This window comes from Haemaphysalis longicornis, unplaced genomic scaffold (assembly GCF_048455015.1).
Source record: "Haemaphysalis longicornis isolate Haplotype H1 unplaced genomic scaffold, Haemaphysalis longicornis Haplotype H1 scaffold_1, whole genome shotgun sequence".
NCBI lineage: Eukaryota > Metazoa > Arthropoda > Arachnida > Ixodida > Ixodidae > Haemaphysalis > Haemaphysalis longicornis.
This window is the reverse complement of record NW_027526203.1, coordinates 203,255,552-203,268,016: the sequence shown is the minus strand read 5'-3', so window position 1 is coordinate 203,268,016 and position 12,465 is coordinate 203,255,552. Positions and strand designations below refer to the sequence as shown.

The window sequence follows — 12,465 nt, the reverse complement described above, 5'->3', positions numbered from 1 at the left end:
CGATCGGGCAGCCATGGCCTATGTGACGTCCCTTAGGCCATGCCAGGGGTTGCATAATGAGGACAACTGAAGAGAGAGCGGTTGGTTTTTCCACGTCTTTCACATCGATTTGCGCGCTCACCGCTTCACATGCACGTGTAATATTTGGCTCAGGTATTCCTGGCAGTGTAATCTAAACGTCGCACGGGTTTACTTGCACTGCTCAAAGAGTGTTGCAGGGTCCCTTTAAAACTAATTTTACAGCTCATTAAACTTTGGTGTTCGAAATGACCACTCAAAATGGTTCCTTGCCACTGGAGCCACCAAAGTTCATGAGCTGTAAAATTATTTTCAAGCGAAGCATCAAAAAGCTGATTATAGGAACAGTATTATTGAAAAAGTAAAAGCAGAACAGTACTATTAGAACCCAGATTCGAATTTTCCTCTGAAATCTAACTTTATGCCTGTAATATTAAACGTGAAATGCTAAGCACAAAACATTAGGCATTTATTTGTACCCTTAGTAGATCCTGGTACTAACAACAAATTTTATTTTAAAGAAACACCCGCATCACGAATGTCCCTGCAAGTACAGGAATCTCAAGTACAAGTTCCGCAGACAGCAGTGAATGCAGCCAGGTGCATGCTTGCAGTGGTCGATTGCAGGCGTTCAACTGGCGCCCGACTAGTCTTAGCTAACCTTTTGGACTTGTCCTAGGAATACCTTTTTTGTGTGTTTTGAATGGGGCATTTCTTGTTTCAGCAAAGCATAATTTCGTGCACTTCAGTTCATTGAAACAACTGTGTCTTGCTGTTTTTAACTTCAAAATACTCCAAAAATAGTTAATGTTTTGAACAGTGCCACTACATTCAGAGTCGGAAGAAATATGTTAATTGTTTTTTCGTATAACATGACAAAGATGTTTCAAAAATGCGCACACCCATAAAACTCAGGCATGAAATGCCCTTGAAAGAACTCATCCTAAAAGAAATGCAATGTTAGGCATGGTGCTGCATAACATTGCATTCCTAGCACAAGCAGACTTCATTTTGAAATTTTCGCAGTGTGTGTGTGTGATTGATTGATTGTAGGGTTTAACGCACCAAAACAATGCAGGCGATGAGGTGCGCCGCAATGGAGGGCTCCGGATTAATTATGACCACCTATGGGTCTTTAACGTGTGCTGAAATCTCGTACACCTGGGCGTTTTTGCTTTTCGCCTACATCAGAAAAGCGGCCACTGCAGCCGGGAATCGAATCCGCGTCCTCGTGCTCAGCAGCAGCAGTGTGTGCGTGCATGCATGAACACTTGCACCACAGACATTCAAAATATAAAATTATGCTCTATCAGTACCAAGACAACAGCCTACATGCAGCAACCAAGGGGGAGTCCTACTACCTATCCAGTAGGTACAATTTGGGGGAGCAGCTGTTAGGTCTTAAAGGCCTGGCTTAATTTTTGCGACTTGCATGCATGCCTCATACACCCACAGTGTCCTTCCAAGCAAATGAACGAAAGGTCATGATACTGACACAGGTAAAGTTTTTCATTGTTTCTCAGGGGAAGTGTGATGCCTATGGTTTCCCAGAATACTAATAAAAATAGTTATAGAAAAGCAACAAATACAGTATTAGAGAGAGATAGTAAAAGTAATAATAGCAATTTAGTACTTTCACTAATACTCAATCCTGTAGTTCACCAATAGAAGTTGCTTGCAAATCCTCAGCTGGGCTAAAAGTATTTGTGTACACTGGTTGCTGTGCCTGTTTTATGCCCTAGAGAAGTTTTTGGAATGCTCTTAGCTAGGCACAATTTTATTTCAAGGGTTACCTGATAAATTGTAAATTCCAGTTATCATCCTGGCAAATGCGAAGTACTGTATATATTCATTTGGACTACAAAATATTTGTGTCCATTCGAAACTATACACATGAAATCATTGCTTTGTATTTGCTGCAAAATGATAACAAAAAATGTTTATCAAAATACAGGGAATGGGGCAGGCAGAAAAAAAGAATGAGCTGTGGGTTGTAAAATTGTTATTCGCATTGGCCCAGTTTTCACCTATCACAATGGAGGGGTGTTAGGAAGGAGAAATTGGAACGAACTACTGCGCTAAAAGAAGCCATTTGAGACGACAAACAGTGCATATGCCATAGAGTTTCATACAATAACAACTAGAGAGGAATCTGGCGCTGCGATCGTACGACTCAATAGGCATGATGCGTAGTTCTGGATTTGGATTGGCGCTCAAATGGCTTGTGGAAGTTACTATCGATTGCAGGCAGTTTCGTTTTCACTTTTGGTTTACATGAACACATTTGCTTACGCGGGGTGTTGGAAGAAGCTATCAAAAATACGTTTCTCCTTGAACTGCATGCCGCGCACGCACTGACGCCACCCTGAGTGGAATGTATTATAACCAAGGTTGCGAATTGGGTGCATTATCAATTCATTGCCGGCATCGCGAGCACGAAAACACAAATGACGGCGCTATGTGCGGCGAAGTTGTCTGCGAATTAGGAGTTGCGGCGCTGCTCATCCGGCAGAGCAATATATTGACGAAGCTGACGACGGTCGCGAATCGCTTGGACCAGCCATACCTTTCGTGCGAACGCCGTACCTACGGCATAGACCAGCAGTACCGGTGGCTGATAGGAACGCAGGTTGATGAATGTCACTAATTCAGGCAAGAATGACTTCTCCAAAGGTAATCGGTTTCTTTTTTTTATGAGCACAAAAATGTTCTCTTCCTATCACAAACCACCAGCGCCGAAACCTTTTCAAGTAGTTATTAAAGAAGTCTGCGTCCTGCTGTAGTTGGCGGCAAATGGCAAACCTGCTCCACAAGCCTCCTCGACTCCGCGTCTGCTTTTCATTTAGACGCGCCATTTTATTTCGTACAAAACCGGTTTTTCGTCACTAACTTTCTTGTTCGCCATGTAATTTGTAAACTGAGAACCGGGCAATAAGAGTTTTTTTGTCAAAAAACACAATTTGCGCAGGCAGAGGCCCGTTTTGATCCTACGCAATCCGGTTCCAGAACTACCCATCATTCTCATTGAAGCGTAAGCGCCTCTGCCATGTTAGCGCTGACACTAGCACCAGTTTCCCCTCTAGTTATTATTGTATGAAACTATGGCATATGCATCCCTTTTTGCCCACATCAGTCGTTGCTTCAACCCCTAACACACACCTTCTGCCACCTATACACCGCCACAAGAACTTAGCACAGTGCGGGGAAAGTTACACCAGGGATCAAATTGCGGATGTTGCTCCCATCAGGGGAAAGCAGACGACACATGGCGTCGGGAATACAGTTTCATGCTGACATTACTGCTACTGAAATCTGCTACTGCAACCACGTGCCATCGTGGGAATCACCATAGCAGCTGGAAGCGTGCCTCTCCTACTTGGCATATATGCCAAGTAGGAGAACCACATGGCCAAGTAGGAGAACCACATGGCCAAGTAGGAGAACCACATGGCTTCTTTTCATGAAGCCAAAATAACAAAAAAGGGGTAAAGTTCTTTTCCTGTTTGTCTTACATGAAGCTTCTCAATAATTCCTCACAAGTAAATCATTTGGAAGCCCACTGTTCTATAAAAAAGCTTTAAATAATCCTTTACACAATTTTATTTTTGTTTTGCTTGAAGCCACAGGCAACTTTTGAGCCTGTTCACGAGCCATGCCAAGGACAAGTGGAAAGAGCCTACATGGCACGCTACATGGCCCTTTCATGCCATGCAGCGTGCCATGGCATGCATGAAAGTGCCTACACGACAGCGATGGCACCCCCGCTGAAGCGCGGCTTGTCTCCTAGACACTAGCGCCCAATTTCCCTCATTGCTGATGCCTCTTCCTACACCGTAACGATAGAGGAGTGCCAATCTGAAAAGTGGACGTTCACAGACGCCATTTCGGGCTGCCCAATCGCAGCGAGGCCGGAATGACATAACGAAAAGCCAGCCGGGGCTGCTTACCAGAAGGCCTGGGGCATGTGCGCCCGGTGCCACTGGTTCATGTCAAACACTGACAGGTAGCTGCCCACCACTTGGTCACCACGCACAAGCTGCCAGGACAGGAGCAGGAGCACACCCGGGTTGTCCTCAGTGCGCTCTGCACAAGAGGAGTATCATGACAATGCAGCACCAGTGCAGAACAATCTGCCAACCACTCTGCAATGTAGAGTTCACTGTGGCATTCAGTGGCTGCTGAAATGACGTGAGCAGAAAAAATTTATGAAATGGGTGGAAAACTAAATTGATTTCCTTTTTTTTTTTCTGTAGGAACAAGCGAATGAGTTTTCAATGTTTTAATTTTTAAGAGAAGGCGTAAAGAGAAAACGGTGATGAAAGGACATGTTCAGCCAACTGTACAATGTTTTCTCAATCACTATATCATAGAGAGAGCTTCAGTGTTCGGTAATATTTTCTCTGAAAATGAGAAGTTTTAAGTTTTACGGTGATGATTATTGGTTTTTGTGGCGCAAGGCCAACAAGGGCAAAGAGTGCCAAGAAAAGTTAGTGTAGTTTAGACGAGAATACCAAAGTATGTCAGCAAGAGTACGAGTGCAGTGGATGAAAGACAATGACGACGGCTGGTGCAGAGGGCCAGTTTTTGATTATGCACGATATCGAATGCGCTGTAAAAAGTGAATCTCAATCAAGTAGTTGAACACACACTTATTAGATATCATGGGATAGTCAGCCACAAAGAACGCAAGGTGGCGTGGGATATGTAGAGTCGGGGGAAACGTTTGTATCTTGTTGTGTCTAGTGCCCTACAAGGTTTGAAGTTTTAAGTTCACCATTTAAAAAAATCCCATGATGTACAGCATATGATTAGCTCCCGTATTAAAACACCACCAGTTTTGGCCATAGCTCCTCAATCAGTGTGCCAAACATGCTGTTATTGGTATTATGGACGTTCCATCTCCTCGACGTTACCTCCTCGCCGGGGCCCCAGTGGTGGGGGAGCTGTGCGGAAGGAGATGATGCGTGAACCCAGCGGCCCACTGTCCGCCGCAGGCTGCAGGCCAGAGTCTGCATTGCCTACCACCCGAGGCTCGAGCGGGTACTCGAACACCTGCCGGGTGTGCCGGAACTCCTGCGCCCCACAATGCCCCACGCGTGACCCCAATCACCACACAGGCTCTCAAAAATCACAGGAAAACGGTGCAAAAGAAACAAGGACCAACAGCCAAGAGACAGCGCTCGTCGTTGTCTTTTTTTTTTTTTTTTTTTTTTTTTTTATCAGTGCAGCTGTTGTACAAGCCATAAGTTCCCAGTTTCAGAAAAAAAATGCCAATAAAATGCGGAGCACTCGTGAGCGCATGTTTTGCTGCGACCGCCGTGCATTTCTGGCATGCGCAATGGCTTTCAAGGGGGGAGAAGGGGGGGAGAAAAAAAAAGGAAAAGATAAAGCAGTGAGAAAATGCTGAGCGCGCATGAGACCTCATGGGGACCGCTGAGTCCCTGGCTCACGCAGTGGCTTCAGAAAAAAGAGGAGGGGAAAAAAAAAAAGGCAAGCTATGCGCTCACGAGTGCGCGCCCCGCGGTGATCGAACCGAGTCCTTGGCTCGCGCAGTGGCTTTAGAAAAAGAAATAGCTACAGCGCTGCTGTCAAGCACTACCACGCATTTCATGCATGGCATGAGGAACACGATATCAATGCATATGACGATGACTACTACTAGTAGAGTGCAAAGCAACGACGGAACGTGTAAATAAGAAAATTTCAAACTTGTACGAATGTGTGGTGATGTGTCCTTCAGTGCTCACGTAGAAAGAAATCTCGCAGCGTTGCTATCGTTCAAGCCTTGCACGACTTCGTGCAAGCAAACTTCGCCAGTTGAGCTGGTGGAAGTCTACAAATGCTTAGGATAACTTTGCATCCCCCCACTCACCGCGAAGACGACGACGACCTCTTCGATGCATGTGACGATGATTACTAGCACCGAAACTACGCACATAAACAATGATACTGAAACTTAACTCAATGCTCACCTACAACAGCTCCATCATTCAAGTCTTCCCCGACTTTTTTTTTTTTTTTTTTGCGCCGTTTCCCTGTTCAGAATGAACCAACAGGCACCAGATCGGAAATTCGAACCAACATAGTGGTTCGAAAGCAAGCCTAGCGCACACAGGCGTAGTGAACTTACCAGGGTAGCACAAGTTTTGTGTAACACTTCATGCTGACCTGACAGATAAAGATACTCCTTGAATGGTCAACATGTTAGGACAGGCAGCACATGCTCACGTCCTGTACAAACCACTGCAGTCTAACCTACAGTAAGAGTTCCACAAACCCTGTTTTTTTGTTGTTGCCTTCATAGGCGTAGAGTTTTCAATTTCCCGGTGGGGGCAAATACACATGTATATATATATATATATATATATATATATATATATATATATATATATATATAAATAACTGGCATGCTGGCGATGGGGCCGAAGGTGTGGTAACAGCAACAGCGGAGGGTTTATTTCGACGTTTCGACTTCGAGACAAGTCTTCTACGGGAATGATGGCTTCGGTCGCTTCGGAAAAGAGCATATATCGAAAGTGGAAAGCGGGTTTACCAATGGAAAACGATACCACACCCAAACATACGTGAATAACACAAACACGAAGCGGGAATCTTCCTTATTAGATGAATGAACAAAAAATTAACAAAAAATGAAGAATGGAGAGAGACGCCAAAACAGTTGAAAAAAAAAAGGAAGGAAGGGAGGCGAAAGAACACTGAACAGGAATTCGAGTGGTGGCGGAAACGCGAAAAGATCAACAGCGCCCGAAAGTGGGGTTGTAGAACAAAGGAGAGAAGGCAATATATCTTCCAGCGCTAGCCGTCACCATGAAAACGCCCAGACGCTCGGAGGGATCGCGTTTCCCGTTGATTGAAAGCGAGTGTCGCGCCATATGTTCGGAAAGTGCGAACAAGGCATTTTACAGCCCGTTTATGGGCCCTTTCCCGGAGCTGAGACAATTAAAGGACGTTTTGTGGTCGTGCAGAAGGAAACGGTCTGCCACCATTCCACCGTTCCCTCGCCGGACGGACGCCTTCCGAGAACGGGGCGCTAGGCCGAGTTTTCAGGCCACTTTGCAGCTCAGCGACAATCCGTGCGTCGTCGGTGTCTCCCCTCCGCTGAGTGGGAGATGCGGGGGGGGGACAGCCAAACCAGAACGCAAGCTGCTCAACGGGATGGAGGAAAAAACGGAGAAAATAAACCCGCATGGTTCGGTCACGGCCGCTGGATGAAAGGCGCACTCATCCAGCGGCGGTGGTTCGGTAGCCCGGCTTAGAAGACGACTGTAGGTGCAAGGGAGGGAAAAATAGATTTGCAAGCCGTCAAAAATGTAACCAGTCCGCGGGGGCGAATAGTCATAACAGCGGCAAAGATATGTGCGCTCGAGAGAATCCGTTGGCTTCCGATACAGCTTTGTTGTGAGTTCACCGTCTTCAATTTTCACGGTCACATCCAGGAAGTTTATGCTCTCTTGAGAGTAGGTGTGAGTAAAATTGATGTTCAGGTGTGCAGAATTGTAAGAGTCGATGAAGTGGAGGAGCTCATTCTCGTTGTAGGTCCAAATAAAAAAGATATCGTCAATGTACCTTTTGTACAGGAGGGGTTTTAAGTGGGTTCAGACAGGAATGTGGCCTCTAACTTCCCCATAAACAGGTTGGCGTAGCTATGGTGCCATCTTGGTTCCAATGGCGGTTCCACTAACTTGCAGAAAGTACTCATTGTTGAATTCAAATGAATTTAGTTCTAAGACGAGGGCCGCTAACCTCGTAGTTGCGAGGTTAGCGGCCCTCGCGTAAGGTTACACCGCATACGCGCACACGCCGGCATGGTTATCGCCTCCTCCGCAGAAGCGGCCACGGCTGCAGCCGTGGCCGCCGAACCACGTGCACTTGTTTCGAAGAAGTCGCTTTCTTTACTAGTTGCCGACGACTGGGGCGTCCGCAGAACAGCCGGCCGGCCCCATTTTCCGCCTTTGCCGATGCCTACACTGCGTGGAGGCTGGAGCGTTGGGTTACTGCGGCTTCCCTGTGTCCCACTGGATTGAAGGCCGCACGCTTCCCCACCGGCCGCCTCCTTTCCAGCTTCCTCACCGTTTCTACGAACCGTGGGTGTGCGTGCGCGCACGGCTCAGGACGCATTCCGACAACAGTGCACCGGCAGCTTCCGAGGCATCACGGGTGTGTGTTCGTTTGCCGTTTGGGTATCGGAGGGTCCTGTCAGCATGCGGCATTTCGGGACGTTCCGCGTGCGTCACGACGAACGGTGTTAGGCCATCGACTGATTTGTAGTGGGGGTGCGACCTTTGACGTCACGTTTATGCGCGGAGCGCGGGCTTGGGAACAAGTCAAAGATCCTCAGAGGTGCAATAAAGCCTCTTCGCCCCTAACTGATTTCGGAAAAGGGGACCGCTACACCTGCATGCTGCGGAGCATCGAATAATAACGACGAGTGCCCTCTTATTTCTTCTTTACTGTCTTTTTTTACTGTTTTTTCGGTATCGAAATTCGCACCCCCCCCCCCCCAATAAAAAAAGAGAGAGAGAAAAAAAAACAGTCTCTGGGACCGCTTATGCACCCAGCCAGGGTTGTGTGGAAGACGTTCACGCTTTCATTGTTTTTCTGGGAAAACCAAGCTGTCGCGAATTTAATTAAGCGCACAACGGGCGGAGAGCCGCACCTTTGCGGTCTTGCCAGCAGAAAGGCCGATAATTTGTATGGTAGTATTGAAAGACGCGTTTTCCTGTGCGACTGCGTCGAAGGGGCCTGAGAGACGTCGATGTTTCTCTTGTAACGGCGGCGAAATGTCAGTTGTCAGGGGTAGTTGTCGCTTTAGAGCGTGCAAAGAGCGGGTGCGTACTGGTCGGTATAGTTACACTAGCTGCGAGGTCATTACAGGTTTCACCAACTATCAATAGAATGGCCCCGGCCGGCCGGACGGAGAGACTTCCACACGAACTTCCCCGGTGGGGGCGACGCCCCCACCGGGGAAGCTTGGTGGGGGCACGCGCCCCGTTGCCCCCACGTAGTTGACGCCTATGGTTGCCTTCACCTTTCCTCAAGCAAAGGCAAACTGGCCAGTGTGTTACACAGAGGGGGTCGCCATTTTGGCAAAGTACCCCAAGTGTGCACATCACATGAAACCCTAATTCACACCCATTCGTCCTTCTTCCCCTGTCCCAAAAAGAACCTTGTTTAAAATCTAACAAGCACTGTTTTCCCCCAATTAGTGCGGCGTGCAGGTCACTCCAAGCTCATCGTCTGTAGACAGACCCAGGTGTGGCCTACAAGCGAATTCACGTAACTCGCACAAGCCGCGTACTGTATTTATTCGATTATAAGGCATTCACGATTATAAGACAAGGGTGCAGTTTAGAGAGTAAAAAAAAATCGCCATATATAATATATACTGAGCTTTGAATATAAAGCGGAGTATGACTGAGACTACGGATTTTTCGAAAAAAACCTCACCTTATATTCAAATAAATACGGTACTTGTGCAGGCTACAAATACTCCATTAAATGCTCCACTCATCCACCGAAGACTTCTCTGCACTTTGCCAGAACAAGAAAAAAAAGTAGGGGGATGTGCTGTACAGAAAAGCCCAAATGCTATGAATGCTGTAGGCAAAGTCAGCTTTCCCCATAATATTCCCCTGCCCTATTTCAGAGCATGTCCAAAAACTCCAGAGCCTGCCACAAGTTTTCCTTTATATGTATATATATATATATATATATATATATATATATATATATATAGAATCTCGATGATACGAATCTCGCGGGACCGCGAAAAATATTCGTATCATCCGAAATTCGTATGAACCAACACAGACCAAAAAATTGAGCGCTGAAAAAAGGTTTCGTTTATTTCTTTTCTTACTTTAGCATGAACAAATCCGTGATTTTTTCTACTTTTTTTTAGGCAGCGTCTGGAACCCCGCGCGGGGCACGAGATTTAGCCCCCTCGCAACGGCTCCTGCCCCGCCTGACGTCATAAATACGTCATAGTGACGTCATGTTAACAGCAATTGTTATTATATTGCGTAGTAGAATACAAAAAGCACATTTTTTTCCATTTTAATAAAAAATTAGGAAGCCACTCATTTGCTAGAAGTTTTATAAAAGAATTTTTTTGTTCGTTCTTGCGGAAGCCGCCGATGCTGCCGCTGCTGGCGGTATGGCGTATCCGAAAGTGCCGAAAGCCCTGAATGCCTGAATTTCTTGGGTCGACAACGTAGATGAAGCAGAGTTGATAGAGTTAGAAGCACTATCAGAACGTGAGAGAACGTTGCCGTATGCGGGGACCAAGCCAGCCTTTCCACACCGTAGCGAAATCCGCTCTCGAGTAATGCTGACCTGTGACCGCCTGCTGTATGCCGATGGTACCTGCGTTAGATCTACGACATCGCGCAGCCGAGTGGCCCCGTTCGAACAACCCACGTCCCACGCAAGAAAAGACACCTTCCAAGCGTGATTATGTGAGCCTGCTGCGGCATGTCCGCGTGGCGGCATCTGCTATCAACAGTTTGCACCACGGCAAGTTCAGAATGCTTAAATGGGTGGCCTGAAATCGCGGTGTGTTTTCAAAATGACAGCAGCGCGGAACTTACAGTGCTCAGGACGTAGGCTAGACGCGGCCACTGATATTTTACTGGTCGCATGTGCGCATTACAAGTGCAAACCACGGATAGCTAGAAAAGGTAATCATTGGTGTTCCCACACATGTACCGCGTACAACCCAGCACAGTATACTTTCCCCTTTAAGGAGATTAGCAAAAAAGACCCGAAAATCGGCAGTTTGTCGCGTTTTTTGTATATATTTTCGGGTGGATTGAATTGTGGCTTAAAATTGTTTACCCGAAATACGTGTTGTGCGCGGAAAAGTCTGGTGATCATGAGCTTCTTGCATCACAAATGCATGGTATTCAGCGCTTGAAAAGATTTTTCAGAAGAAATTATTGCAGCTGTAGTGGTGAGCCATTTCACTACAGTAAAATGTGGCAGAAATACATCTGCGATACAAAGGACGTGAAAGAGTGAGAACATTGGCAGTCTCGTATCCCGTGGCCCAGATTGTGGCTGAGTAGTTTCCGTCATGCATTCAGCTCCTCACATTGGCACACACATGATGCTATAAATTAGGACCTGGGTCCTCCAAAAGGTACACTAGCTAGGCACTTCATGCCATAGCTGCTGCATTGGCATAACCTTCACGTCTATGTATATGTGGCGGTATGTGCTATGTTGGCCAGATTTTATTGAGTCCCCTCATGCAAAGGGACTTAATTCAGGACAACCAGCCGATAGGGTCAGAGAAGAAGCTGTACAGACAGTAACAGGAAGGGTATACACTTGGCCGACCGTAATGTCTCCAGCATATGAAAACCCATGGGTTCAACGCAGGCTCAATATTCAACGTCAAAGAGAATCTGAAGATGTGCCTGGAACGTGAAAGCCTCAGCGGATGGTTTGGGTCCATGGGTATGAGCAGCGAGCACACTGCAAATGTAATTGATAGGCAAAGGTCAAGGCTGTAATGGTGCGAGTTTAACCAAAAGAAATGGTGAAAAACATCCCAATTTCTAACTGCATTGATGTAATATGGGCACGAGTGACGTCATATGGACGTGCACTGTAAATGCAGTTTATCTGTGTGTTAACTGTACGTTAGCACTCAAGTGATACGATCAAACGGAATGGAGGCCCAACTGAAATCGCCCAGTTATGCTTTTTTTTGCGGTGGGTTAGGTTGGTGGCTGTCGATTGCACGAACAAGATTCTGTGATGTCATAGAGAAATAGCTGGAAAGTGTGTATGGAACTTCCACTGCTCTACACATTTTCTGTACTATCTTATTTGTTTGAAGTTTACAATAAAATTGATGTCGTTTGTTTTTTGGGCAAAGAAGTCTTTTTAATGAACGAACCTTGTGTTTTTTCTTCGTAGCCTCTGTAACAGCCTGCCTACTGTGCCCCTAAACAGTGGTCGCTAAACAAATGCCCACTTGCCAGCCAGCTTCAGGGGCTTGTAATGATTTACTAGGATTTTTCATGGCCAACATAAATTCCAAGGAATCCACGGTGGTACACTCCAGGGCAGTGCAAGTCTCAAAAGAAGTTTGACAGCAGGACTGGACACTAACACAACCAACAGGCTTCATAGCTGGAAACCAGAAGCCCACCCACACAATGCCACGCAATAAGACAATGCAGTGAGTCTCTTGATTTTTATGCGAGGCATTCAACGTGTGGGTCGACTAGTGAGGTTAGCTGGCCAGTTCGGGCACAAAATAGTCACTTTTGTGATTTCAGACAGCTCTCAAAGGCCTATCTAGATGTTTTTGTTTTTTTTCGCAAAAAAAAAGTGCAAGCTCACAGTTGGGGATCTTGAAAACATTGTTGAGCCTCTAGCAATTGTGCGAGCCTGAGGTAATCCTGCCTATAGGTG

At 46.4% G+C, this 12,465-nt stretch overlaps 1 protein-coding gene across 1 annotated transcript in view; it reads right to left on the bottom strand.

Moving 5' to 3' along the window:
- The window catches only part of LOC144141292 (uncharacterized), a 173,351-nt gene that overhangs the window by 114,069 nt on the left and 46,817 nt on the right, over positions 1-12,465 (bottom strand). Inside the window, exons 9-10 of the mRNA XM_077672870.1 lie at positions 4,932-5,091; positions 3,966-4,101 (exon numbers count right to left, since the gene is read on the bottom strand). Of these exons, the coding sequence (XP_077528996.1) occupies positions 3,966-4,101; positions 4,932-5,091 (296 nt within the window). The remainder of the gene's footprint in view (positions 1-3,965; positions 4,102-4,931; positions 5,092-12,465) is intronic.